The sequence below is a fragment of the Lolium rigidum genome, chromosome 2 (assembly GCF_022539505.1).
Source record: "Lolium rigidum isolate FL_2022 chromosome 2, APGP_CSIRO_Lrig_0.1, whole genome shotgun sequence".
NCBI lineage: Eukaryota > Viridiplantae > Streptophyta > Magnoliopsida > Poales > Poaceae > Lolium > Lolium rigidum.
Window position 1 is genome coordinate 6,228,331 of NC_061509.1, and position 26,048 is coordinate 6,254,378.

General features: G+C 45.2%; 3 protein-coding genes across 3 annotated transcripts; 2 read left to right on the forward strand and 1 right to left on the reverse strand.

The window, feature by feature from the left end:
• Positions 1-2,057: 2,057 nt before the first annotated feature.
• On the reverse strand, positions 2,058-5,671 carry LOC124689148 (formin-like protein 10). Its single transcript, XM_047222727.1, has 6 exons — positions 5,501-5,671; positions 4,360-5,026; positions 3,784-4,267; positions 3,507-3,706; positions 3,143-3,378; positions 2,058-3,056 (listed from the first exon to the last, which is right to left on the reverse strand). Exons 1-6 carry the CDS (start codon positions 5,669-5,671, stop codon positions 2,238-2,240), a joined length of 2,577 nt encoding a protein of 858 aa, XP_047078683.1. The 3' UTR covers positions 2,058-2,237.
• A 1,545-nt stretch (positions 5,672-7,216) lies between these two features.
• LOC124691220 (CBL-interacting protein kinase 26-like) lies at positions 7,217-9,011 on the forward strand. The gene has a single exon (XM_047224489.1). The coding sequence runs from the start codon at positions 7,448-7,450 to the stop codon at positions 8,834-8,836; it is 1,389 nt and encodes a 462-aa protein (XP_047080445.1). The 5' UTR covers positions 7,217-7,447; the 3' UTR covers positions 8,837-9,011.
• A 2,881-nt stretch (positions 9,012-11,892) lies between these two features.
• LOC124685889 lies at positions 11,893-14,441 on the forward strand. Its single transcript, XM_047219914.1, has 2 exons — positions 11,893-13,131; positions 14,005-14,441. Exon 1 carries the CDS (start codon positions 11,893-11,895, stop codon positions 13,099-13,101), a length of 1,209 nt encoding a protein of 402 aa, XP_047075870.1. The 3' UTR covers positions 13,102-13,131; positions 14,005-14,441.
• The last annotated feature ends 11,607 nt before the right edge of the window (positions 14,442-26,048 follow it).

Here is a 26,048-nt window from a genome sequence, read left to right on the forward strand (position 1 = left end):
TATTAGTGAAGAGGCGAAAACTGAAAGGTACACATTTGAGGTTACCGGTGTATATTGGTCAAAGTATCACACGAACTTTTGAGTATTTAAAAGACCGTACATGGAAGAAAATATAAGGTTCAAAAGAGAGGATGTTTTCCCGGGTGGGGAAGGATACTTTAATAAAAGGATGTGCCCAAGCTATTCCCACATTTGCGATGTCGTATTTTCAACTAGGGAAGGAGAATACAACGCATTGGCTAAACTAGAGGTGTTGACAAGGCCTAAAAGATAAGGTGGATTGGGTTTCCGTGATTTGTATGGATTTAACATGGCTATGTTGGCAAGACAGGCAGGGCGCATGATGAATGCGTTGGATTCACTTTGTACATGAGTTCTAAAGGTTAACTATTTCCCAAATTCATCTATACTTGATGCTCAGAAGGTCCAATTTTTGAAGGAAGGGATGGTGTTGAGGATTGGTGATGGAACGGATATGAAAATGTGGACTGATCCATGGTTACCAAGAGAAGGTGTTGCATTGCCGATCACACCAACGAGACAGATGCAAGACTGTGAGCTAATTGACCATGTCACGCTGCAGTGGGATGAACAGCTGGTGGGTAACACATTCTGGGACATTGGTTCCAAACTTATTCTAGCTACACTGTTCAAGAGAAATTTGAGGATTTTTATGCATGGCAATATAGTCATAACTCATAAGGGCCAATCTTTGTTTAATCGGCATATAAATTGTATGTCAGGACACGAGATGGTTCCCAAGCTTCATCGATGAATGGTTTAGATAGCGCTCAGTTCCAGAAAGCAATTTGGAAATTACCATGTCTACCGAAAAAAATACAGCAATTGTTTGGCGTTTAGCTTAGAATAGTCCACCGCTAACAAGGAGAGGAATGGACTGCGGCACGTGTATGCTGCAGTAGCCTAGATGAGGAAGGGGCAATTTTTTAAAAAAAATGAGAGTGATATTATAAGTAGATACCACATCATAACACGTAAAACTAAAAAAATTAATAGCAAATATATCGTGTACGTGCATTTACATTGAGATTCTATAAAATATTAAATATGATGAAACTCTATTGTTGGGATGTTATCATAAACTAGTATCATACATGATAGTAGTGTATGATACTATTACACGTCAATATCGATGAATGCTTCGCATACAGACTGCAGAGGTTCTATGCTTGGTGAGAGAGTACCGCAAGAGACAAAGAGCTAGCCAACAAAAAATATAGGTACATGCTTGGACTACTCCCTCTGACGGCTGGTTGAAGATCATTTGTGATTGGTACGGAGTATTATATATCTGAAACGAGAAATGGAGGATGGGGTTTTGTTGTGACTTGTGAGTGATGAGAATGGAGAAGTTAGAGGGGCAGGAGCTTGTCGGATGATCGCGGCGAGTGGAAGCTGAAGCAGGTAGTCAGGCAGTTCAATTGGCTGCTAGCTGGGGTATGACAGGGGTAATCATTGAAGCTGATTCGGCTAATCTGATCAAGTCTGTCAATACGTGGAGTTTGACCTGGCACCTTAAGGTGTGATTTACCGCGATATTAGATCGTTTCTCCGGTTAGGTTGTTCTGAAGTTAGTTTTTCTTTTAAGCATCGTGATTGTAATAAAGTTGCACATACGCTGGCAGCGATATGAGCTAGTGGTAATAACCCCAGGCTTGTCTAGCTAGATGATTTGCCATAGCGATTTTGCTGCTTCAGTTTGATAATGCAATAGATATGTTCCAGATCAACAACAAAAATCATGGTACCCTGTTGAATACATGGGGCTGAGCACCGAGAACAAAAAAAAAAGATGACAACTTTCTGCATTTCCAGGTTATAAACTCATAAATTAGTGCTAGGATATCAGCTAATGCTTTTTGCATTTTTTGCTAATAAACGAGACTTTAGTGTGCCTACACAAGCAGATATTGCAAACTGATCAGTAGCCCAATTATGCTGTAAAAACTGAACCTCGTGTTATTAAGGACAGATCTGAAGTAAAAAAAGAAATGAGTGCATGAATTTCATCCGACTGTAGAGATGTGATAATATAACCATGTAATATATATGTGTATGTGGTATGTGTGTATACAATAATGCCTCTGAAACCATGTGCTATGCCATGTGTATGTGGCATGTGTATGTATACAGTAATGCCTCTGCAAATGGATACTTTGCATGGTCTCGGGGAAAAGAAATCGCCTAAAAAGTACATCTAATGCTATATCCCGAAGTTAATCATTCGAGTCCGAACTATCTGACCGATGATCCAAAACTGGAGGAAACTGTTTCTCCTGGGGATTTACCTGGGATGCTGGGTTGCAACTGTTACTGCTCAGAGATTTACTTGCCGCCTTCTTCTGTGATGCCCCAACTTCCTTGCAAGCCTTATCTAGCATCACCAAGAAATCTCTTACAATGACAAAGAGGCCAAATCCATCGTCTTTCACATCGTTTCCATGGAAATACCGAATTGTTTTCTTCACTAATGATCTCAGTCTCTTCTCTTCTTTGAACAGAAAGTTGGTTTCATTTTCTGCGTGTTCCACGAAACTTACCAATGAGTGGTGGAACCCACTCTTCTCTTCTATTGTTGCCATGTCTGAGTTCAGGAACTCTTTTGCTTTCAGCAACTCATTCCTGAGGTTCAACACACTGGTAGACAAAGCATCAGCATCCAGTGCAGCTATGTTCTTGGCGTTAACCAACTCACTGCTAAGCCCTGATACAATCTTAAGGCCGAGGTTGGAGTAATACTCGTCATCTTCCTGGATAGATCCATTAGAATCGTCTCCTGAAGGTGGAGTTCTTCCACTTTCCATGGCCAACCTTGCTTCACGGATACCTTCGGATCGAATAATCTCTTGGACAACAAAGTGAAGCAATGTAGTCTTTCCATCTGCACCCTTGACATCTGATAACTTCAGAAGGGTGTCAAGCTTGAATGCATTAGCACCACCATGGAAGGTCCCATCATTCAAACGGTTTCCAGTTTTGAGAACAGCTTCTAGTAGCTTCAGAAAGAGGCGGTGTTTCAGTTCCCCACAAGCAGCCTGACACCAGAAGGATTATAGTTTTAGCAAAGGTTGCAGTACTTTGTAGATTTAATACAGAAGTCAACTGTTTTCAGTTGGCTTACCTCCAGTTGCAGGAATGAATCCCTGAGACTTGAAGCATCTTCTTGCAAAGAGGTCATAAAAAGTAAAGCACTGATCCTCTTGTAAGCAAAAGGAATCTCAGTCAAGGCCTTCATCACTTGTTCTGCAAGACCTAGTTGCGAGTAGTCCCCGTCATAAAGCCTGAGTTTCTGCTCCTCCTCATCAGTTGGTTTCATTCTCAAGATTGTCTCAAGAAGTAGTCTAGGCAGTTCATTTCCTTCAGAACAGAATGAGACAGCAGAAAAATGTCAGAAAATGTGGCTTTATCTGTGCAAGAAATTGCATATGAATAACCAGGCTACATGGCCAGTGAACAATAGTCCCTTAAAAATGAATAGCAACTACCTTCAATGAGAGCATTTTGAATGTCCTCTACCCTGACATTCATTGCCTTAAAAACGACTGCCAGGTTGCATGATTTCTTAAAATCAAGAAGAGAAACATGTTGAGGTGAAGGGTCTGGCATGGCAAGTTCCTTGTCCTTGGCGTTGCTTCTGTTGCCAGCACCATAACCAAACAATGCTTCTATCATATCCTCATTCACACTGCAACATGCTTTTGTCAGAAACAAGCGTAATGCAGACAAATGGACTAAGAACCAAATGTTAGTGTGACAACTTACTGAAAAGAACCAAATTTGATGTCATGCCAGGCCATTGACTGGTTAGGATTAGCACGAACTTTGTCCCAATAGAAAGGCCGAAGTTTGGTTCTTGGAGCATTCACTTCAGCTTCAGATGATTCACTGGCCTTGTCGCTTGTAGATGATCCTTCAGAATGACTTGACTCAACAGGTGACAGCTGAGGAAATCTTGCTAATGAACCTTTGGGAGGTCCAGGTGGGGGAGGACCAGACTTCTTGATAGGAGGAGGTGGCGGTGGAGGTGGAGGCGGGGGCGGGGGTGGAGGCATTGGTTCAGGAGCACCACTTGTGGCATTATTATTCTGTGTTCCTCCAGTACCTTGTGCAGGTATTGTTGCATCAGTGGAGGTTTTGAAACAGCATGAAAAGCACTGACTCAGGCTGACTCCAGCTTTAGAAGGTCTGGCCCCTTGATCATCCTTGTGAGGTGGGATGGTGGGAACACGAACGTTGGGTGACGAACCTGCATAAAATTGATGCTATATTAAATACTGTACCACGCCAAGAACAATCCATTATAGGTTGATTGATATATGGGGATATAGCCTTACGTACCAGGCGTATTAGCTAACTGCATGTGAAGAAGAGGGTGATCATCTCGCGGCTCACCGACAGAAACCTTGCTCTTGTTGCATCCACAGCAGTAGAAAATCAGAAATGCAGCAATGAACGAAAATGCCGCCGTCGGCAGCACAACAGTCAAGACTAATTTTATATATTTGTGTCGCTTCTCCGAAGTTGAAGCTGGAGGAGGCACTCCCCGATGCTTCTGTCCAGCTTTATCATGGAGATGCTTGTTGGGAGGTGTAACTGGTGGTTCTGACACGGCAAGAGAAAGCTGAGCTTCGCCTCCAAATGACGCGGCTGTCGCAAAATCCGGGGACATGGAAGGAGCAAATCTAATCCGCCGACCAGCCAAATTCCGCCTTGGATAGAAGTTTGAACCAAGCAACGACTGCTGGTTCTCAGCATAGTTTCTTAATCCAACGCTAAACTGCTGCCCAATGCCCAAGCCAGGATAATTCGCGCGGATACAGTCATGAGCGAACGAAGACTTGTGAGGTGGAAGAAGTGCTAGAAGTTCCAGAAGCAACACTGTCTTCACTTCATTCTCCGTCGCGCGACTCGACAATCCATCCGAAGCAGATGATGATTGTCCAATGCCTAATATCTCCTCTGCGCCAACAATGTCTTGTAGGCAAAGTGAGCATACTTTGTCCACCTGCATCCATCCATGAAACATCATAAGCTGATGCCTAGAAAAGTAAGCATGCTGAACAGTGTAAGCAATTTCTCCAAGGTGCTAATAGGTAGTGCCGGCTCTTAACAGACTCAAGGTTGAGAAACATGGCTCAGAATTTTCTCATACAAGAAATAGATTTAATAGGCAGTGCTGACTCCTAATTGACTCAAGGTTCAGAAATAAAGCGCGACACCAGTGCTTAATATATTCAATAAGCAAAAAAAAAGCATAAAGCTCCTTTTTTTAGCACAAGACAAAAGGAACTCATGCCCAAAGTTTTTGGAAGATCCCTGGTGCGAATCGAGGAAATAAACTAAAAACCAACTAATCCATTGACCATGCTAGAATGCTTGATGGGAAACTTTATTTAACAAACAAACGACAGATAACTGTGGTGTTCAATTTAAAAAAAAAACATGAACAAAGAAAAAAGAGAGTTCATTGGCATCTTACAAGATCCCCATCCAAAACCATTTTAGCCGGAGGAGTGGAGGAGGAGGAAGAATAAGGCCATCTCCAGCCCCACAAGAAATGCACCCCTCCCTCTCTCGACGGCCCGACCAGCACCGTCACCGCCGCCGCCGCCGCCAAGAACAGCACCAGGAACCCCAGCGGCCTCCTCATGGCTTCCTAATTCAGTCTCCCCTCCAGAAAGCCGCCATCTTCCGCCGGGCTTCGCCCTCACGGCCTGAGCGGACTACGGAGGAAGAAGATCTTGGGCGGCGGAGTTTTGGAGGATGGTTGGGTAGGTTCGTTCTCTGAGCACTCACCCCTCTGTGTCGGTCGGCTAGCACTCCTAGTAGGAATAGTAGATTCTAGAGGAGTCAAAATCGTACCGCGTTTTTTATGGAAAGTCCCGGATACTCCTACTCGCAAGTTTGGCGTGACGGCACTATCACGGAGGGTCGGCGTGTCGCGGCAGCTGGAGGAAGATAGGAGAAGTTGACCTGCGGTCACGTGACGCGAGCAAAAACAATTCCGAAAGGCGGAGCATTTCTTCGCGGCGACGGCGAGGCCGCCCGCTCATGTGGCTGAGATTCGGATTCAGATCACCGGATGCTTTGCTGCTCGAGTCATTTCAGCGGTAAGAAATGACTACTGGGTCGAATGGGGGAGAGGGAAGCGATCGACCTCTCCGCCATTTCTCGCCGGCGGCGGCGCGGCGGTCGGCGGCGCATTCCTTCTCCGCGGTGAATTCGCGGAAGACGTCGTCCGGCCGGTGGGCCGCGGCCCAATGGACTCCGAAAGGCCGGTGGGCCGCGGGACCCACAGACAGTTGGTAACCGGCCAGCTGAGCTGCCGTCCGCACCTGGAGACACCTGGCCATTGTGCAGGAGAGAAGAGACGCGGAAATGGAACTACTCTCGATTAAAAAAGATGAGTAATGTCGGAAAAGTCAGAGCATCTAAGTTGCTATATTCTTCGATTCGCCGCCCAGCTCTTCCGGCGATATCTGGGATCCACAGCGTCGGCCGTCCTCTACCAGGTAAACTTCGTCTGGTGCTGCTTGCTGCTTACACAGCAGATCTGCCGCCTCCGCCGGCCGCTTCTCGACCCTAGTTCTTGCCTTTCTCGCGCTCTTTGCTGGCTAGTTTGATCACCATATCGGTGTGGGTGTGGTTGGTGCTCGGTATAGGGGATTTCTTGTGTAAGATGTTCTTATTCCGCTACCAGGAGGAGCTCATGGCTGGATTCTCCTTCTATTTTGGTTAAATTCTTTGCTGAAGCAGCTCGAAATTCCGTAGCATCAGACTTATTGATGTGTGGTTAATCTTCTACTAGATGTGTTCAATTTCGTACTACCACTAGCTGCTCAAGCTGATTACTAGTAGTCTCCCAATTCGAGACATGTTCAGTACGCTTTAGCTGGTAGGATTAAGTTCCCCTCCCGATAGTGGCAGGTTTGCGTTATTGTAGTAGGCCAAGTAATTGTAGATGCTATGCAGGCTTACAAATCGCGAAGGAATAGACCCTGACAGAATTATCCTGCTTTTTCTTAGCAGTCTCATAGACTTCTGCTTATATAATTTAGCAACTCCGTCTCCATTCGAGTTACATTTTGACCATATTTGTATCGCGTGTCCTCTTGTTCTAATTAGATTCTTTTTTCTCTCCATTGCAGTTCTCAGCTGGTGACACCGGAGAAGAGTTATCTTGGAAAAGGCGGATTAAGCACCGGGAAACTTCGCCCAAAGCAATCTTACCGAATCATCATAAGAGTGGTGGCTCCATACTGGTTCAGTATCTGTCCTAGTTCTGGCCCCTGGAGCACTGAACAAGTGAAGACTGAGGGATTTTATGGTTGTAGGCCACGCACGACCTATAAATAGACCGTTGTAAAAGTAGTGCATAGTGCACACCGTATACCACATTCATATTTCTAAATACGGATTTGCTATAATGGGGGATAGGACAATTTTGATGGACCGGTATGAAATCGGGAGGCACTTAGGGCAGGGGAACTTTGCCAAGGTATATTATGCTCGGAATCTTGCGAGTGGGCAAGCTGTTGCGATAAAGATGATTGATAAGGACAAGGTTTCGAGGGTTGGGCTAATGGTGCAAATAAAGAGGGAGATTTCGATAATGAGATTGGTAAGGCATCCCAACGTCCTGAAGCTCTTTGAGGTCATGGCTAGCAAGAGCAAGATTTACTTTGTTTTGGAGTATGCTAAAGGTGGCGAGCTTTTCAATAAGATAACCAAGGGGAAGCTAAGTGAGGATGCTGCTAGGAGGTACTTCCATCAGTTGATCAGCGCCGTGGACTACTGCCATAGCCGAGGTGTTTATCATCGTGACTTAAAGCCAGAAAACCTACTCCTGGATGATAATGAAAACCTGAAAGTCTCTGATTTTGGTCTAAGTGCCCTAGCTGAGTCCAGGAGACAAGATGGCCTCCTCCATACCACCTGTGGAACTCCAGCTTATGTTGCTCCTGAAGTGCTTAGCAGGAGAGGCTATGACGGTGCCAAGGCTGACATATGGTCCTGTGGAGTAATCCTATTTGTTTTGGTGGCTGGTTTTCTTCCTTTCCATGACACAAATCTTATAGAGATGTATAGGAAGATTTCCAAAGCTGAATATAAATGCCCTCGCCCTTTTTCCATCGAGCTCAAGGATCTACTATATAAGATTCTTGATCCAGATCCAAGTACTAGGGCTTCTATTTCAAGGATAAAGAGAAGCGCCTGGTACAGAAAACCCATTGAGGGAAATGCACTGAAGATCAAACAAGAACCAAGAGACATGGTTTACAAAGGTGAAGCCACAGCCTCCCACTCGCCAGAATGCAGTATTTCAGAGCTCAATCTAGCATCGTCAAGCCTCACAAACTTGAATGCATTTGACATCATCTCTCTCTCAACGGGATTTGACCTATCCAATTTGTTTGAAGAGAAGTATGGCCGAAGATTGGAAAGATTTACCACCAGGCAGCCAGCAGAGGCCATATTTGCCAAGCTGAATAAAGTGGCCAAGCAATTGAAGCTCAAAATTAAGAAGAAAGAAAACGGTGTGTTGAAATTGGCAGCACCAAAGGAAGGAATGAAGGGATTTCTTGAGTTTGATGCCGAAGTTTTTGAGCTTGCGGCTTCTTTGCATTTGGTTGAACTAAAAAAGACCAATGGAGACACTATAGAGTATAAACAACTGATGAAAGATGAAATGAGGCCTGCACTTAAGGATGTGGTTTGGGCGTGGCAAGGTGATCCGCACCCACTCCCTGAGAAAATCATCCAAGGATCACAGCAGTCTCAGTTGCCTTTGCCATCACAGCAGCCACAGGAGTAATAGGCCCCATTGCAAGTCTGCTGCCACAAAAGCCACTGGACGAGATGCAGCCACCATCGCAAATGGTGTCAACAATACCCATCGAAACCATCTTTGACACCTACAAGGCATGCAGAGGGTGGCGACGGCCAGGTTCTCAGCAGCTGCATGATGTGTTCAAACAGCCAGAGTCGATGACTTGGCATATCATTGGATCATCAGGTTTACCCTGTTCTAGTAGATCAATTGCCTACCATTTGCCATATTCCCTCCTGTGGCTCCTTTATGTTTCTGTATTTTCTTCTTTATATTCCTTGTAACTAAATGAACATTCAATTTTGGGAGACTTTGGACTACGGAAAATTTTGTCCAGTGTGACTTAAGATATTGAATGTAACCATTTCTGTACCTAGTACCTGTGAACTAGGTAATGGATGTAAATATTGTGAAACATCAATTGGCACGGTGGCCTCTTCAATTGTGAGAGTGAACAAATATCTATGTGGATTCTGGACATACACCACAACTCTTATATATCAAGCCTAGAAATAAACTTTTTTGTTAAATTTTGGTTATTCATATTTTTACATCTGCATTTTGAATGTTTGTCAGCTAATGCTTAACAAAAATCTAAATATCATGTTTATACTTGTGTCAGAAGTACCTTGCTATGTACTACTCACTAGACATCAATAACTGCATTTCACCTGTTTGCATTTGCGTGCCAGAGATGTTCAAATACGTCGAGCATCCAGTTATCTATTTTTTTCATTATGAATTGTTGGTGATGCTTTCTTTTTTTGGCAAATGAACTGTTGGTGATGCTGGGAATATTGTCTGTGAAGACTTCAAACCTTGTTATTACAGTGGGGTGATTTGTGTTCTGATCATTGTGTCACAGATGATCTGAGGCAAACCTCTTGGTTTCTTTCATAGCCATGTATTTCCAGGTTCTTACCTGGGATTCCTTTTATCGTTTCCTTTGCAGTGTACTGCATCCAAGCTGAGGCATATGAAAGATGATTGCCAGTTCTTACCTGGTTTCATTATTCTGCATGCTGATCTACCACTTCTCTATGTCATATAAATAAGATTGTCAGTTCTGTAATCTGCGCGGCCATGTGCAGTTTCATGGTCATCTAGACATCTACCACTCTGCATGGATTCTGCTGCACTTTTTGTCAGCTGAAAAACATGCAGTCGAATTTCACTGCACCTGATCTGTTGTTAGGCTATGTGAGAATAACTGCATGTTCGCCTCACTGCATATAACAACTCTACGCTGAGGTAATCAGCGAGGCTTGACGAGGAGGAGTTGTGGTTTGTACTACTCTGAGTATTATGTACTGTCTATTTTCCAGCCAGGAATGCAGAGGCCATGTATTCCTGATCTCATTGCCCAGATCTTAGGCAATTATTGGAAAATATTTCGTTCCAGATCTGTGATCTCTAGCAATGATGCTTGCTTATTCGGTAGTACAACAACGTTTGCAGTACAGAATGGGCGTGGTCATCTGTCAAAAACTCGCTACTACTATTTATAGTGCACATATATGGAACTTGGTAGACAGACATTGGGTGGCTGAGAGATGAGATAGAGTTGAATGCTCGAAACACAAGAGAAGAGATAAAAAGAAGTCAAAGGCGCGATTCCGTGCAGGGTTAGCGAAACCGTGATGCCACGGTTTCGCCGATGTTGCTCGGACTCATGGCTTTGCTTTCTCCAGCGGAACAATTACCGTTGTCTGTGGATCATGCGTCTTCAGCTCTTCGTCAGGTATGGTAGCGTGTTGCCCATCAGTCTAAAGGTTAAACTACTGTGCCAATTTTGATGTTGGAGGACACCGATTTGATGTTAGCTTAGGAGAGTCCGGAAGTGTGGCTCAAGCCCCACGGCCATGGGCATTCCGTTGATCGACTCCCACACTGGTTTAGACCAAACGAGCAACACTCTGTTACCAGCCTCACACTTCCAATTCCAATCCAAAGGTTCAGCGGATCTAAGGATCAAACCTGCAGCTCAAAGTCAGGAAATCCAACAATTTGAACTAATAATGAGATTTCAACTTTGTTTTATGAGACAATATGTAGCACTCCAAAAATGTGGCGGTCACATGTAAACAACCCTTATTGACCTGAAATACTTTGTTTTCATTGAGCTGAAATACTTTGTTTTCATGTGGATAGGTCTTCGATCTTGACCACCTCCATTATTTCTCCGTGTGATTGTAAACGGAGAGGATAAGTTCTGCACCGAATCCGGTCTAGATGATCCATATCTGTTTGAAAGAAATCCGACAAATAAGGATATGCAAATCTGAGATGGCACCTGTATACGGTATAGCAAATAGTCGGGGATATGCAAAATCAAGAAATAAATTAGTATTATCCGATGGCTTCAAACCAACTTATCCGATTATTAATTAATTAAATACTCTAAAGGCAATCTTGGCTTGGTCACAATTAAGCTCCAACTAGCCCTGACCCCAGGGCCGCGGTGGATAACAACGAACGCCAATGGCACGTCGAAAAACAGATTTCACCAGATCGAAAGAAAGGCGAGAAGACCAAGCCCCCCGATCTGAAGGATCGGCAAGCACAGGATACCATCAAGTCCGAGACGTCGTGAAGATTGTCGGTATAGGAGTGAAGTTGATGCAGATTTATTCATCAAATTCATTAGGTACACATCATGTGGGGCTGTAACTCCTCGGGCTTGTTTGGTACTAGATTTTTTTATTAAAAGTAGTGGAGATAATACTCTAGACTATTAGGTGAAATCGCTATCGTCACCAAATCACCACAAAATCGCATCTTCAATTCACTAGGTAGGAGTAGAGTATTTACACTAAGATTTGAAAAAAGTGGGGATAAACGGGAGATTAAACTCGTTCCATACTATAGTAAGAAATATTTTTTTTGAAATAAGTGGAAATTTAGAGTTAGGTGAGGATTATCCCACTAATTCTAAAAAGAAAAACTCAGTACCAAAGCGTCAGGTGCAGCACGAGTACACATTGACCTGGAGGAAAAGATAGGCTCTCCATCCTTTGCTCCATTCCTACACAGCCATGGCCATGGCCTCCCAGCAATCGCCGCCGCCGCCGCCGCCGCCGCCTGCCGCCACCACCGTAATGGATCTCGGAAACGATCTCCTCCGCGAGATCTTTCTCCGCCTCCCCTCCCTGCCGAGCCTCGTACGTGCTGCCCTCAGCTGCCGTACCTTCCTCCACGCCGTCCGCTCGTCCCCAGCCTTCCGCCGCTCCTTCAGCGCCGCCCGCCCACCCCCTCTCCTCGGCCTCTTCTTCGACCCCGACGGCCCCGCCATCCCAACCTTCGCCCCCCTCCGCCGCCGCTACGACTCCGACCACACAGCTGCGGTCCGCGGCGCCGATTTCTTCCTCACCTGCCTCCCCGACGAAGATGACGCTTCTCCTGGGTGGGTCGTAAGAGACTGCCGCGACGGCTACGTGCTCCTCCACAACTTCAGCTCGGAGCAATTCGCCGTCTACAACCCTCTCAACCGGGCCCTGGATCTCATCCCCCATCCGCCCAACCAGCTCTTCGACGACAGCCACGGCGACGCCACCTACCTTGAATGCTACATCCTCTCCTCCAAAGAGGGCGACGGGACGTTCCGCGTCGTCGCTGCTTGCCACGACGAGTCGCGGGCGCGCGCCGCCGTGTTCTCGCCAGGAAGCAGGGAGTGGCAGATCTTCCCGTGGTCGGAGCCTGTGACGCCACATCCCGAGGACAAGTACTGGCTTAAAACTGCCACGATGGTGAATGGGTTCATCTACTGGATACACACAAATGCTGCCTACATGCTCGTTCTCAACACTGCAACACTACAATTCTTTCAGATGGATCTGCCGCCATGCTTGGAAGGGCAAGATTACCTATTCCAGGTTGGGGAGGCAAAGGATGGGAAGCTTTGTCTCGTTTGCCCAATTGACTTTGATCTCCGTGTCTGGTTCTGGAGATCTGATGATGATGGCATCGAGAGATGGATGCTAGACCAGAGTTTTCAGTTAGAGTCGTTTTTTGAGTCCATCAAGTGTACAATGGAACATGTTGAACTATATATTGTGGATACCATCAATGGATTCGTGTACTTCTCTACCGGTGAAACGTTCAACTCTGCTGACTCTCCGTCGTGGTTCCTATCTTTATGCATGGAGACGGTGCAGGTGGACAAGCTCTTTCAGAAGCCGCTTGACAGCCATGTCGTCCCCTACATCATGGCATGGCCTCCATCTTTGGAAGACAACAAGGCACATCCTTGACTCCAAGGTGCTTGACAAAATGTGGGCAAGGTGTCACAATGTTTTGTTTCAGCAGCTGTGTATGGAATTTAAAAGTATTTATGTTCTGAAGATGATTAATTAGAAAAGGACCATTTTTATTTTGAGACATGAGCAATCTGGGATAAGTGTATGTTCTAGTTTTAATTAAGCGTGTCATCATGTTTTTATTTTCATTAGATAATTGTTTTCTCAGTCACGCCCAAGGGCCTGCTATTAGTGCTAAGTTTAGAGCTATGCTGTTGTGGCAATACACCTATTTATTGTCTTCAGTTCGCCTGTCTTTATGACTGGTTACATTTCTTAACTCGTTCAAGTACTACATCCTGATTATGTGACACAGATTCCACTTTTCAGTTGTTATAGTTGTCATTTTGATTTCATTCTTTGTATTTTAATTTCTACTGTTCCTACCTAAATACTCGATTGTTTGTTTTGTTTCCCCCCTCATTCACCTTAATATCTTAAATTGTGATCCCCGTACATCTCCGTGTGTACAACACATTGCAGTTAACCATTTTAGGCATGCTTCCACAGTATTGAAAATTATTTGTTCTGCACGAGTTTGTCATGCTGCCTTTCTCATTTAATCAAGTATATAAGTGCAGATGATTTACCATTTTATTTGTGTTGTGATCCACGATGTCTTTTCAGTTTTTTTAGAATTTTGTGCACCATCGCTGAACTTCACAGTTTAGAAAAAGGGGCATCGTCTTATAAAACTAGGATTAATTTACTGCATCTTTTTGGAGACTGTATGCATGGATTAAAATGGAATTTCCGAAGGGTTAGTTCAAATAATACTACTTATGGATTTTGTGTACTTCTCTTCTGGCATTTGACAATGTTCTTTGTCTATCGTGCTTCCTATCTTTATGCATGGAGACAGCGGAGCTGGGCATGCTCTTTCAGAAAATATTTCGCACTTATGGTCGGCCCTACATCCTGGCGTGTTCTTGCTCTTTGCTAGATAACAACGTGTACCCTTGACCTGAAGGTGCTCGACATATATTGAAAAGGGATCATAATGTTTTGTTCTTTGGCTGCTGTATGGAATGTGAAGTACTGGTGTTCTGAAGAAGAGAAAGGGACTTCCATTTCTATTCTAGACACGATCAAAGTGGTCTATCTACATTTTGAAAGTTCCATCAAATGATTGCTTGTGTTTTTTTTGTCTCAATCATGTCCAAGGACCAACATTAGTACTACGCCCATCTACTGTTTACAGCTCTATAGTCTACAACTTGGATGTATTTCTGAATTTGTTCAAGTATTTACATTTTACTTCTGTCTTTGAGACAGAAAGGTTCCACTTTATAATAGTTGTTGTCAGTTTGATATGATTTTTGTTTTATTGCCAGTTGAACTGATTTTGATTTGGATTGTTTCTAACTAATACTCGATGGGGGTGTTCCCATGTTACAAGAATTCAACTTATTTGCTGTTGCTGTTGCTGTAGCTGCAAGTGTTAGAGACTGTGTCTGCTCTTACTCCAGCCACAAGTGTTGAGGTTTTGTCTGCTGTTGTTGTTGCCACAAGTGTTAGCGGCTGTGTGTTTGCTAGTGCGGCAAGTGTTAGCGGCTGTAGTTGGCATCCTCCACTTCGTGTTTGTTTTTCCTTAGTTATCTGTTGTAAATGTTGATGTTCTGTTTTCAGCTATTGTTCTGATTTAAGACAATCTCCTGCACGGTTCCTTCCACGATCTCATGCCTGTGCTGAAACTGCTGCTCCAGAAGATGTGCCCAAGCCAAAATAGACGGTCTCTCAGTGATGATTGTATGGTTTCCAATGACAGACCCGAATCTTAGTATTAGTATTTTGCTAGCTGTTACACGAGGAACTTGTCAACAACATTTAGTAGCCTTTGCATTCTACTCCATCCGTCCCTAATAAGTGTACATCTAGATCTTGTTTTAAGTCAAGCCTTTTATAATTTGACTAACTTTATAAGAAAAGGTAGCAGCAAGGGAGGGAGTAGAATCCAAGTTAGATGATATTGATAATTTCGCAGCTGCCGTTACTGGTGGCTGCCGTCATGCCCAGCGTCTGCCGATGTATGAGAGGAGGTGAGAGTTTATCAGTGTGCCACTACTTGATTCCAGGCAGATGTGGGCCGTCTATCCTTAGTCAAGCTGTCAAGGGTGACAATCAAGCATGACAACCCCCGTGTATTTTCACCTTCTGGCACACAGGATCCCCTTTCCAATCTTCCTTCCCTAGCATAAATAGAAAATATTATTCACCACCAATAGACTATGGAGCGTTTCACAGCTGCAACCCAACGCACGGGTGCCGAGCACGAAGCTGGATCACCCCTCGCGTTCCTCCCACGCACCATGCCCATCTTGAGTTATATCCACTGTTGGCTACTGTTTATAGAATCTCTAAGAGCATCTCCACCGACGCGCCTCAAATAGTCGCCAGCAGGAGCGTCAGCACTATCGTATGGGTGATGTTGGCACATCATCCTCCATTTGGGGGAGCTGCTCCCACACCGGCACCCCCCATATGACAGCCCCGATAGATGATTTAAATTAAAAATTCAAACAAAAGTATAGAAATTCGAATAAGTTTTCAAATTTAAAGTTTGGGCCAACACACGGCCACCAAAATTCGAATAGGTTTTCAAATATGAAGTTTGGGCCAACAAAAGGCCACCGAATCGCCGTCCCCGGATGTAAAAAACAACTTCGACATCCAAGCCAACTGATCAGATGAACGGGGTCATGGGCGGCTCAACCTCGACGACTTCCTCATCGTCGGCGAGCCCCGGTGACAGCTTCGTCGCTGCAACAGGATCCATGGTCGTCGGCGGAGGCATGAACGTCAATGGTGTCGGCAGATACACGAACGTCGAGGGTGCCGAGGGAAACGCCGACGCTGCTCGCGCTGCCAGCACCTCTTGGTCGATGCGCTCGCAGTACATCTTGTGCCACGCCCGCGCCAACGGGTCCATCTTCTCCATGTAGGCCATCAAGATCTTGGATTCTCCAGACATCTTGGCCAACGAAAGTTGTGCGCTTTGTTGGTGGCCTACATGGCAGCGGCGTGAGCTTCCATCTTCGCTGCCTCCACCTTCTCCCTCTCCAACTCGATCTTCATGTCTTGCTTGTCGAGGATTTCCTTCTCGACGGAGGCGTCCATGGCGGCCAATGCCGGCACCGCATTCCTCTTGGCCTTGGCCTTCTTGTTTGAAATGGGTGATAACGCGTGAAGCACACGTCCGTTGGGAACCCCAAGAAGAAGGTGTGATGCGTACATCAGCAAGTTTCCCTCAGTAAGAAACCAAGGTTACCGAACCAGTAGGAGATGAAGGCCACGTAAAGGTTGTTGGTAGGTTGTTGGTGGAGGAGTGTAGTGCGGCGCAACACCAGGGATTCCGGCGCCAACGTGGAACCTGCACAACACAATTAAAATACTTTACCCCACACTACAAGAAAAGTTGCCATGGCCGACGAAGTTGAAGTCGCGCCGTGGTTGCTGGTGTACCATGGCCGACGATTTTTGGTCCCTCCGTGGTGCATGTCAAAACTTTTTTTTCTCGTTTTTGAGACCACCTAGCCCGACGAAAGCGGCCAAAACGTCGCGTATGGTGGCCCGGGACATGGTGCATCTCGAAATCTCGGGTTCGCCGGCCGAGTCAACGCAAATCCGCACCGCCGAGGGATGTAGGGCCCAGATGGCAGCCTCTCTGGCATTGTTTTTTTTCTCGATCGCGCCATCTCGTTCAACGTTCTCCGATCGAGCCGTTTACGATGCAGGATCATGGGTCCCGCATGTCATCCTCTATGAACCAAAATTCTTTCTATTCTTGGATTTTTTTGACCCCCGATTTCCGGCTACTTCCTTTTTCTTTTGATCCCTTGCCGCCTTGGAAACGTTGAGACCGCTGCTGCTAAATGGGACCCGCATGTCATCCTCTATGTGCAATCAACTTTCTTTTCTTGGAGTTTTTTTGGCACCTCAAATTTGGTCACTTGCCTTTTTCTTTCGATCCCCGCCGCCTCTCAAACGGTGATACCGCTGCTGCTAACCGGGACCCGCATGTCATCCTCTATGTACTATAAAACTTTCTTTTCTTGAATTATTTTTGGCACCTCATATTTGGTCACTTACCTTTTTCTTTCGATCCCCGCCGCCTCTCAAACGGTGATACCGCTGCTGCTAAATGGGACCCGCATGTCATCCTCTATGTACTATAAAACTTTCTTTTCTGGGAGTTTTTTTTGGCACCTCAAATTTGGTCACTTGCCTTTTTCTTTCGATCCCCTGCCGCCTCTCAAACGGTGCTACCGCTGCTGCTAAATGGGACCCGCATGTCATCCTCTATGTACTATAAAACTTTCTTTTCTTGAATTATTTTTGGCACCTCATATTTGGTCATTTACCTTTTTCTTTCGATCCCCTGCCGCCTCTCAAACGGTGATACCGCTGCTGCTAAATGGGACCCGCATGTCATCCTCTATGTACTATAAAACTTTCTTTTCTTGAATTATTTTTGGCTCCTCATATTTTTTCACTTTCCTTTTTCTTTCGATCCCCTGCCGCCTCTCAAACGGTGATACCGCTGCTGCTAAATGGGACCCGCATGTCATCCTCTATGTACTATAAAACTTTCTTTTCTTGAATTATTTTTGGCTCCTGATATTTTTTCACTTGCCTTTTTCTTTCGATCTCATGCCACGTTTGAAACGTTGAGGAACCCGCAGGCTCATGGGACCCGCATGTCATCCTCTATGTACTATAAAAGTTCATTTTCTTGGTTTTTTTTCACCCTCTCGATTTTTGGCAATTTCTTTTTCTTTTGATCCCCGCCGCCTCTCAAACGGTGATACCGCTGTCGCTAAATGGGAGCCGCATGTCATCCTCTATGTACTATAAAACTTTCTTTTCTTGAATTATTTTTGGCTCCTCATATTTGGTCACTTGCCTTTTTCTTTCGATCTCATGCCACGTTTGAAACGTTGAGGAACCCGCCGGCTCATGGGACCCGCAAGTCATCCTCTATGTGCTATAAAAGTTTATTTTCTTTATTTTTTTTCACCCTCTGATTTTTGGCTATTTCCTTTTTCTTTTGATCCCCGCCGCCTTGGAAACGTTGGGTAAGCTGCCGACTCATGGGACCCGCATGTCATCCTCTATGTACAATCAACTTTCTTTTTCTTTTGATCTCAAGCCGCATTTGAAACGTTGAGACCGCTGCTGCTAAATGGGACCCGCATGTCATCCTCTACGTACAATAAAGTTTCTTTTCTTGGATTATCTTTGGCTCCCGATATTTTGTCACTTGCCTTTTTCTTTCGATCTCATGCCGCCTTTGAAACGTTGAGTAAGCTGCTGGCTCATGGGTCCCGCATGTCATCCTCTACGAACAATAAAAGTTTCCTTTCTTGGAGTTATTTTTTACCCCTAATTTCTCGGCTATTTGCCTTTTTCTTTTGATCTCCCGCCCCTCCGAAACGATGAGGACGCTCGTTGGCAGGTCGGTCCCACATGTCATCCTCTATGAATAATAAAAGTTTCCTTTGATGGATTTATTTTGAACCCCTAATTAATTTCTCGGATATTTCCCCGCCGCCTTGGAATCGTTGAGGATGCTGCTGCCTCATGGGTCCCACATGTCATCCTCTCAGAACGGTAAATGTTTATTTTCTTGGATTTTGTTGACCAAACGATTTTTGGCTTATTTTTTCTTTCGATCACCTGCAGCCTTTATGTAACATCCCAAGTTTTAACAATAATAAAGATCAAGAGAGAATTTCAACTACTCAAAATTTGCAATTAACAAAAACTTTTTCTATGCATATAGTGCCACATATAGACTTATGCATTTGAGTGAAATTCTTTTGTGCAATTGCCATGATGAGTGTTAGCATGTTGAACTATTGCTATATGAACCCTAATCAAGATCACAAAACCCTAAATTGAGGATAAGTAAAGAAAATGGGAAAAAAACCCATATTCACTTACATACACCACATGCCAAAATGCAAATCTTCCACCAAGGCCATAATTGTTTGCCTCATGGTTTCTAAAATACTTCAATATGATAAACTAACACTATTGCATCATTGGATCAAGAATCAAACACAAGGAATTCAAAAATCTTGCATACATATGATAATGGTCATGTGAACCAAAAATATTTTCTTCACCACTTTACCCCTCTGTATTTCTCAAATCCTAAACTAAACTTTGTCAACCAAAGACATGTCATCCAAGAACATGTCAAGGTGAGTAACTTTGATGTTGACCACCCTCCCTAAAGTTGATTAGGTTGACCAGAATTAAATTGCCAAAATAGGATCTGAGAAGAAAAACAAGATAACCTCAAATTTGAAATTTTGCAAATCAAATCCAAATTGAGTGCCACCACCACCAAAACCCCACATTAATTATATCATTGAGATGTACCAAAAAGAATTTCAAAATTTAAATAAATTCTTCATGCGGCCATTGTGTCGAACAGGTTGCAGGCAACAATTCCAAATTGTGTTACACACTATTGTCCACTGGTTTCTTCACTAAACCACTTTTAAACTTTGATCATTACACTCTACTACATCCCCTGCATCATCCCTGTACCTGCCCTGGTCGATTAAAGTGGGAGGAGGAGGAGAGAAAACCTAAAACTATGCATGCCGTGGCCATGCCGGCCACCTTTGTGCACTCCTCTCCCTGGCCTCTCCCTCGTCGTTTCTTCATGTCTGCGAGCATCTCTGAGGCATAAGGACCAAGCCTGTACCACTCACTCGATCGCCACTGCACGGCATTGCCCAGAACGCCCGTGTCCAAACCTTGCCAGCACACGCACGTGCACGCGGTGAGCGCGCACTGGCCGCGCCAGTACGTCGCCCACTCGATCGCTACCGTCCTCGCCCTGCATCCCTACCGCGAAGTCGAGCAGCTACTCCTCGCCCTCTACACGCTAGACATGCTCGAGCACGCGCAGGAGCCTTGTCACCGTCGTCCTCGCCGGCGACGTACCGCGGGTACCGCCATGATTACTGCAAGAACTCGAGCGTTTCCGTAGCCCTATCACCGCGCCCTCTACACCTAGAGCATCTCCAGGGCGACGCCTACATGCTGCCGTCCTTCGCTTGCCCCTCTCCTCACACCAATCGACTCCCCTCTCACCACTGACCTTCCTCACCACCATAGCTCGTTCGATTGCTGCCGGAGGAGACGCAATTTCAAGATCGGAGCCGCCGGGGGACGCAGCTCACCGTCGACGATTGGCGCCACCCCGAGCTTCGCCACTGCTACCAGCTGCCTCAGCATCCTCGACAACGTCGCCTCGCCACCAGTAGAACACCGCGGGAACCCTGGTAGGCTCTCCGACCCCCTACTGCCGCCGTGACCTCGTCGGAATCCCGCCGGAGACGACGACGCTCACACGCCGTCGATCTCCATTCTAATCTTACGGTCGAGAGTGAAAATACCGGTTCGCTGTTTAAAGAGTCACCGACGGGTGGCCCCCACCCCGTCAGTGCGGCCCAAGTGCACCAGATGCGTGTTGGGCTGCGGTGGGATTTTTCAAACCGTTTCGGCCCAGTATCGTTTCCCGCCCAAGCCCAAGTTTCAAATTTAGATTAAATCTGAAATCAAATTGTTCTGCAGATGCTTTAGTAATTTTTGAATAGTTTGAAAACTACCAAACCAAATCTAGCAAACTTTATACCGTTGGAAAGCCCATGAAATTTTCTAGCTCATGCCACTGGCCTCATATCCAATTTCGTAGTAAATTTTAAATGACAAAAATAACAAGGCAGGGCCTTTTCTAACTTTGAATAATCATTAAAAATAATCTATAAATGATTTTAAGTTGATTCCAATTCTAATAAATCACAAATGATGTCCCCTAATTGTTTATGCAATAATATAGACATGTTATTTGTATGATCATGGACTAGATCAAATAAGAGAGCTATGTAGTCAATTCTAGAACAATTCAACTTGGAATTCAAATTTAATAAATACTATGAGAGCTACTCTCTCATTTAAATCTTGATCTGAAGTGATATAACCAGGGGGAAAGACCTAGGCTAATGAACCCCTGATAATTATTACTTAGAGATTTTAATGCATTTAAAATGGTAGTATTATAACATGTGAAGTATAGCACCTTAATTACATTATACTCACATATAGTAGATATGAAATGTTGACTTGAGTCAACCTATATTTCATACCTTATTATTATATGAAGAGATTAAATTTTAATAAGATGTAATGAGAAGAAATGAATTGCTCTAAGGATCTACATACTAAAATTAAGAAATAGGAATAATGAGAGGAAATTATTTTCTCCTAAATAAGAATTCATCAAATAACTCACTATGCCATGATGATTTGATAATAGGACTAGAGTGTGAACTCTTTTGAGTGTTTTTAGTTTAGTATGTGAGTTGGTTTAGTATTTATACCTCGTATTCGTATATAGACGCTAGTAACGAGGAGTACCAAGAGGAGGAGGTCTACTCTCAGGAAGAAGAAGAGAACTTCGAGAACTACTCAGCTCAAGGCAAGCTAACCCTTGCTAAACACAAGTGCTTAGCTCTACAAGAGCAAAGGCACCATAACACTTTACTTTTATGTATTACCTATCCCATGTTTTTACTTCCATTTACTTTTGCTTATTTATTTCAAAGTACTTTTTGATTTATGATTCACTTGGTCTAGAGTAGAAAAATGCTTGGAATAGATTAGCACCCCTCAAAGCTAGATAGCACCCCTCATATAGTGGCTAGTGCTAATCAATTAAAATTGACTACTCTAGATGGGAACATGGTGAAGTGAAATGACTTTGAAAGAAAGTAAAGTGGAGGTGGATTTGAACAAGAGAAGATGGTGATTTTTGAGAAAATTGATGATTGAGTTTGAATGCGATACCCTTCCAATTATACAAGTACCCCCACAATACCTGATTATGGGTAGGGCTTAACTAGAAACTTGTGTATTTTAGTATGGGTTCCCTCTGAACAAACATCATAGGGGTTACGCTGCGGCTGCCTCCGTTAAGTGTGGAATGATGTTAATATGAGGTGAATGTACGGCCCAAGCCCTGTGCAGTTCCCGGGTTGACCGCGGTTTCCACCGGGAGGCCAAGCTCATGGGGAGAGGTGCTCATACTAGCATATATAAGTGAAAGGTTATGGTTGATGATCCGCGTACTGTGTTACGATGATTCGGGGTTATCCTCGACGGATGAAATCAAAAGTTGTGGCACAAGAGTACAACCTCTGCAGAGTGTTAAACCTATTCGAATAGCCGTGTCCACGGTTACGGACGATTGGAAAGGCCATACTATCTCCGTTATCATTAAAACTGTTTTGATTCTAGAAAGGAATGGTGGATTGAAAGGTGACATTATGGTGACCCATAATGAGTTGTGGGAATGACACTAATGTTCCCACTTGAGTTAGTCTAGCACATGATTTAGGCTTTTACCAAAGATTTATGAAACTAAAACTTGGCTTTATGCAAATAAACCTAGAGCTTAGCACCCCCTTACACTTAATGAGTATTTATCTTAGAGTTAGTTTGCGAGTACTTTAAAAGTACTCATGGCTTTGCCCTGGCTATTCAAATGCCAGACTTTGAAGAGGAGCAACAGTATCAGGATGACGGACAACAGGACGTCTACGATAACTAGGATCGTCTTCTAACGTCAAGCGTTGCCTGTGGAATAGATAGTCCACTACTACTACGCTTCCGCTACTTATTTGTGATGTTGAACAATCTATTTGTGTAATATTGGATCATGTGATCCCTTGTTGTAAGACTCTATGTGTTGTAATAAATGATGACTCGAACTACTTACTATTATGTCTCGCAAAAACAATCTTCCTGGGATTGCGATGTATGATGTAATAGGGCATCCGGACTTAAAAATTCGGGTGTTGACAAGTTGGTATCAGAGCCATTGTTTGACCTTAGGAGACCCTAGTTAGAATGGACGTTCGATAAACTTAGTTTCCAAAATAATAAATTAAATAGTTATGAAAAATACAATCATACCCTTACCTTTGATCTTTTTTTTAACTAGCCAAATTCATGTTCATATTTATAAGTTGCTTAAAATTTTGAACACTTGCACATCTCTAACTTGCTCATCAATCCCTCTACAGATGGATATCATCCCAACGGAGCCCTTCATCCAGACTCAAGTGTACGACCTGGCGAACGGTGGGGACCTGGTTTTTGAGAGGGATCTGATGGCCCTCTCACAGTTCCTCGGACGCTCGCCTCCCGTGTTCTACGGAGGCCAGATCGCTGACCAAGTTGGAGGCCAACTCCAATGGCTCATCATGGCTAACCTCCCTGGAAAGCCGGAGGCACCGATGTTCCGCCAGATTCAGTTCTCTCTCCGAGAGAACAACTGGGTGGATGGACTCGCCCGCGCTCTACAGGAGGCTCTCGCTCGCCTGTGCGGGCAAAACTCGGTGGCAATCGAAGGGGAACGCTTTGAGCACTTTGCAAGGCACTCCTCTCTCGGGCTGCCCCTCAGCCTGCCGTTCCACCCGGTGCTTAGGCACCACGTGGATCACATGGACTTCATGTTGTTTGAAACTCGTGCTTGAGTTGGACAACTCCCGCTCCGCCGCCATCCACACCCGGGACCAGCTGAACAAGTATGCGGAGACCATCAAGGTCATCGCAAAAGAGCGTAGAACTCTCCGCCGGCCTGGTTGTGAAGAGGGACTCTACCATTCACCGCCTGAAGGCCAAGATCACCATCCTGAAGGAGACCATCGCCACTCAGGCGGAGCAGCTCCAGATCCTCGAAGGAGAGGGAGAAGGGGAAGACATCCAAGGGGATGGCTACTCCTACGTCAGCAACGACGGCGACTACGAGGAGGAAGACGAGGGAGCTCTGGACTTCTACCAGCACCTGCCTGCCGGGATGGACACCACCTTCCCGCTCCGCATCGATGGATAGCTTCCATCCCCCTTATGAGCACTTGCGTAGAATGATGTGTATTGGTCCTTTGTATCCGCCCCATGTATCGTAGTTTGTTGAAAGGGTTCTTAAAACCCTCCTGAACTTTGGCTTGTAATAATTGCTACCTCCATGACTATGTTTGTGTGTGTAATATTATTAGTATTTTATGAATCAAGTTTAAGTTGTGTGAATTTATCCCAAAATGAGCCATATAAATTTCCCTCTCATCTCGTTATCCATATCCCTGTTCAGATGGCACCTCCAACTCGCAACATGACTCAAGAGGCAATGATGCAGATGTTGCAACAGATGTTGGCAGATAGAGAAGTTGAGAGAACTGAACGGCAAGCCAACCTAGCTGCACTTCAACAGATTGCTCAGGGCAATCAAGGCCCCGGAAACCATGACCATCCAGGGTCAAAGCTGAAAAACTTCCAAAACACCAACCCACCGGTGTTCAACAAGACAGAGGAATCCCTCGATGCTGATGATTGGCTCCAAACTATGGAGAACAATCTCGAGGTTGCCGGAGTGGAGGACAACGAGAAGGTGTTGTTCGCCACCCACTATCTGGCTGGACCTGCACGTGCCTGGTGGACAAGTACCCGCGCCTTACACGCGGGGCAAATGATGACTTGGGAAGATTTCAAACTCAAGTTTAGTAAGTATCATGTGCCCCCGGGTTTGATTAAGAAGATGAGGGATGAATTTAGGGAACTGAAGCAAGGCAGAATGACCGTGGTGGAATACCGCGACAAGTTTCTCACTTTGTCAAGGTACGCCCCGGATGAGACAGATACTGTTGAGAAGAGGAAGGAAAGGTTCCTGAATGGACTGCATGATGAGATGCAGACTGTGCTGATCAACATTCCCTTTGCTGATCTAGAAGCCCTTGTTGACTCCGCCATTCAGATGGAGGGGAAGATACACCAAGCCAATGAGAACCGCAAGCGCCGTATGATGAACCAGAGTGGGCCCAGCAACAACCACAAGTATCGCCCCAGCTCAAGTGGAGGGTTCGCCCCAAGAAACAACAAGCCCCCGATGCAGAATCCACGTCCGAGTTATCAGAACCGGAGTGGAGGGAACCCCAGGCCAGGAGGCCACCACAACTACAACAACAACAACAACAACCACAACAACTTCAACCGCGCTCCACCTCGCGCCCCCAACAACAACTCCAACACCGCTCCAAGGACTGGGAGCAATGCTGTTCCCGTCACCCCCAAGGACAAGTCCACCTACAACTGCTACGAGTGCGGAGTGGCTGGGCACTTCTCTTATGAGTGCCCCAAGAAGCTCGCCAAGACCGCCGCCAACACCTCAGGCCCTGCACAGTGATACGTCTCCGACGTATCGATAATTTCTTATGTTCTATGCGATATTATTGATGATACCTACATGTTTTATGCACACTTTATGTCATATTCTTGCATTTTCTGGAACTAACCTATTAACAAGATGCCGAAGTGCCGATTGCTTGTTTTCTGCTGTTTTTGGTTTCAGAAATCCTAGTAAGGAAATATTCTCGGAATTGGACGAAATCAAAGCCCAGGGGCCTATTTTTCCACGAAGCTTCCAGAAGTCCAAAGACGAGACGAAGAGGGGCCACGGGGTGGCCAAACCCTAGGGCGGCGCGGCCCCCCTTGGCCGCGCGGCCCTGTGGTGTGGGCCCCCCGTGCCGCCTCTTGACCTACCCTTCCGCCTACTTAAAGCCTCCGTGACGAAACCCCCAGTACCGAGAGCCACGATACGGAAAACATTGCTGAGACGCCGTCGCCGCCGATCCCATCTCGGGGGATCCAGGAGATCGCCTCCGGCACCCTGCCGGAGAGGGGATTCATCTCCCGGAGGACTCTACACCGCCATGGTCACCTCCGGAGTGATGAGTGAGTAGTCTACCCCTGGACTATGGGTCCATAGCAGTAGCTAGATGGTTGTCTTCTCCTCATTGTGCTTCATTGTTGGATCTTGTGAGCTGCCT

What these genes read in the sequence shown, in the direction of transcription:
- LOC124689148 (XM_047222727.1), bottom strand. Translation starts at nt 5,671, where the DNA reads ATGAGGAGGCCGCTGGGGTTCCTGGTGCTGTTCTTGGCGGCGGCGGCG. An exon ending in ATCAAATTTGGTTCTTTTCA is followed by an intron (nt 3,707 to 3,783) that starts GTAAGTTGTCAC and finishes AGCATGTTGCAG; the next exon opens with TGTGAATGAGGATATGATAG. An exon ending in ATTCATTCCTGCAACTGGAG is followed by an intron (nt 3,057 to 3,142) that starts GTAAGCCAACTG and finishes TTCTGGTGTCAG; the next exon opens with GCTGCTTGTGGGGAACTGAA.
- LOC124691220 (XM_047224489.1), top strand. Translation starts at nt 7,448, where the DNA reads ATGGGGGATAGGACAATTTTGATGGACCGGTATGAAATCGGGAGGCAC.
- LOC124685889 (XM_047219914.1), top strand. Translation starts at nt 11,893, where the DNA reads ATGGCCTCCCAGCAATCGCCGCCGCCGCCGCCGCCGCCGCCTGCCGCC.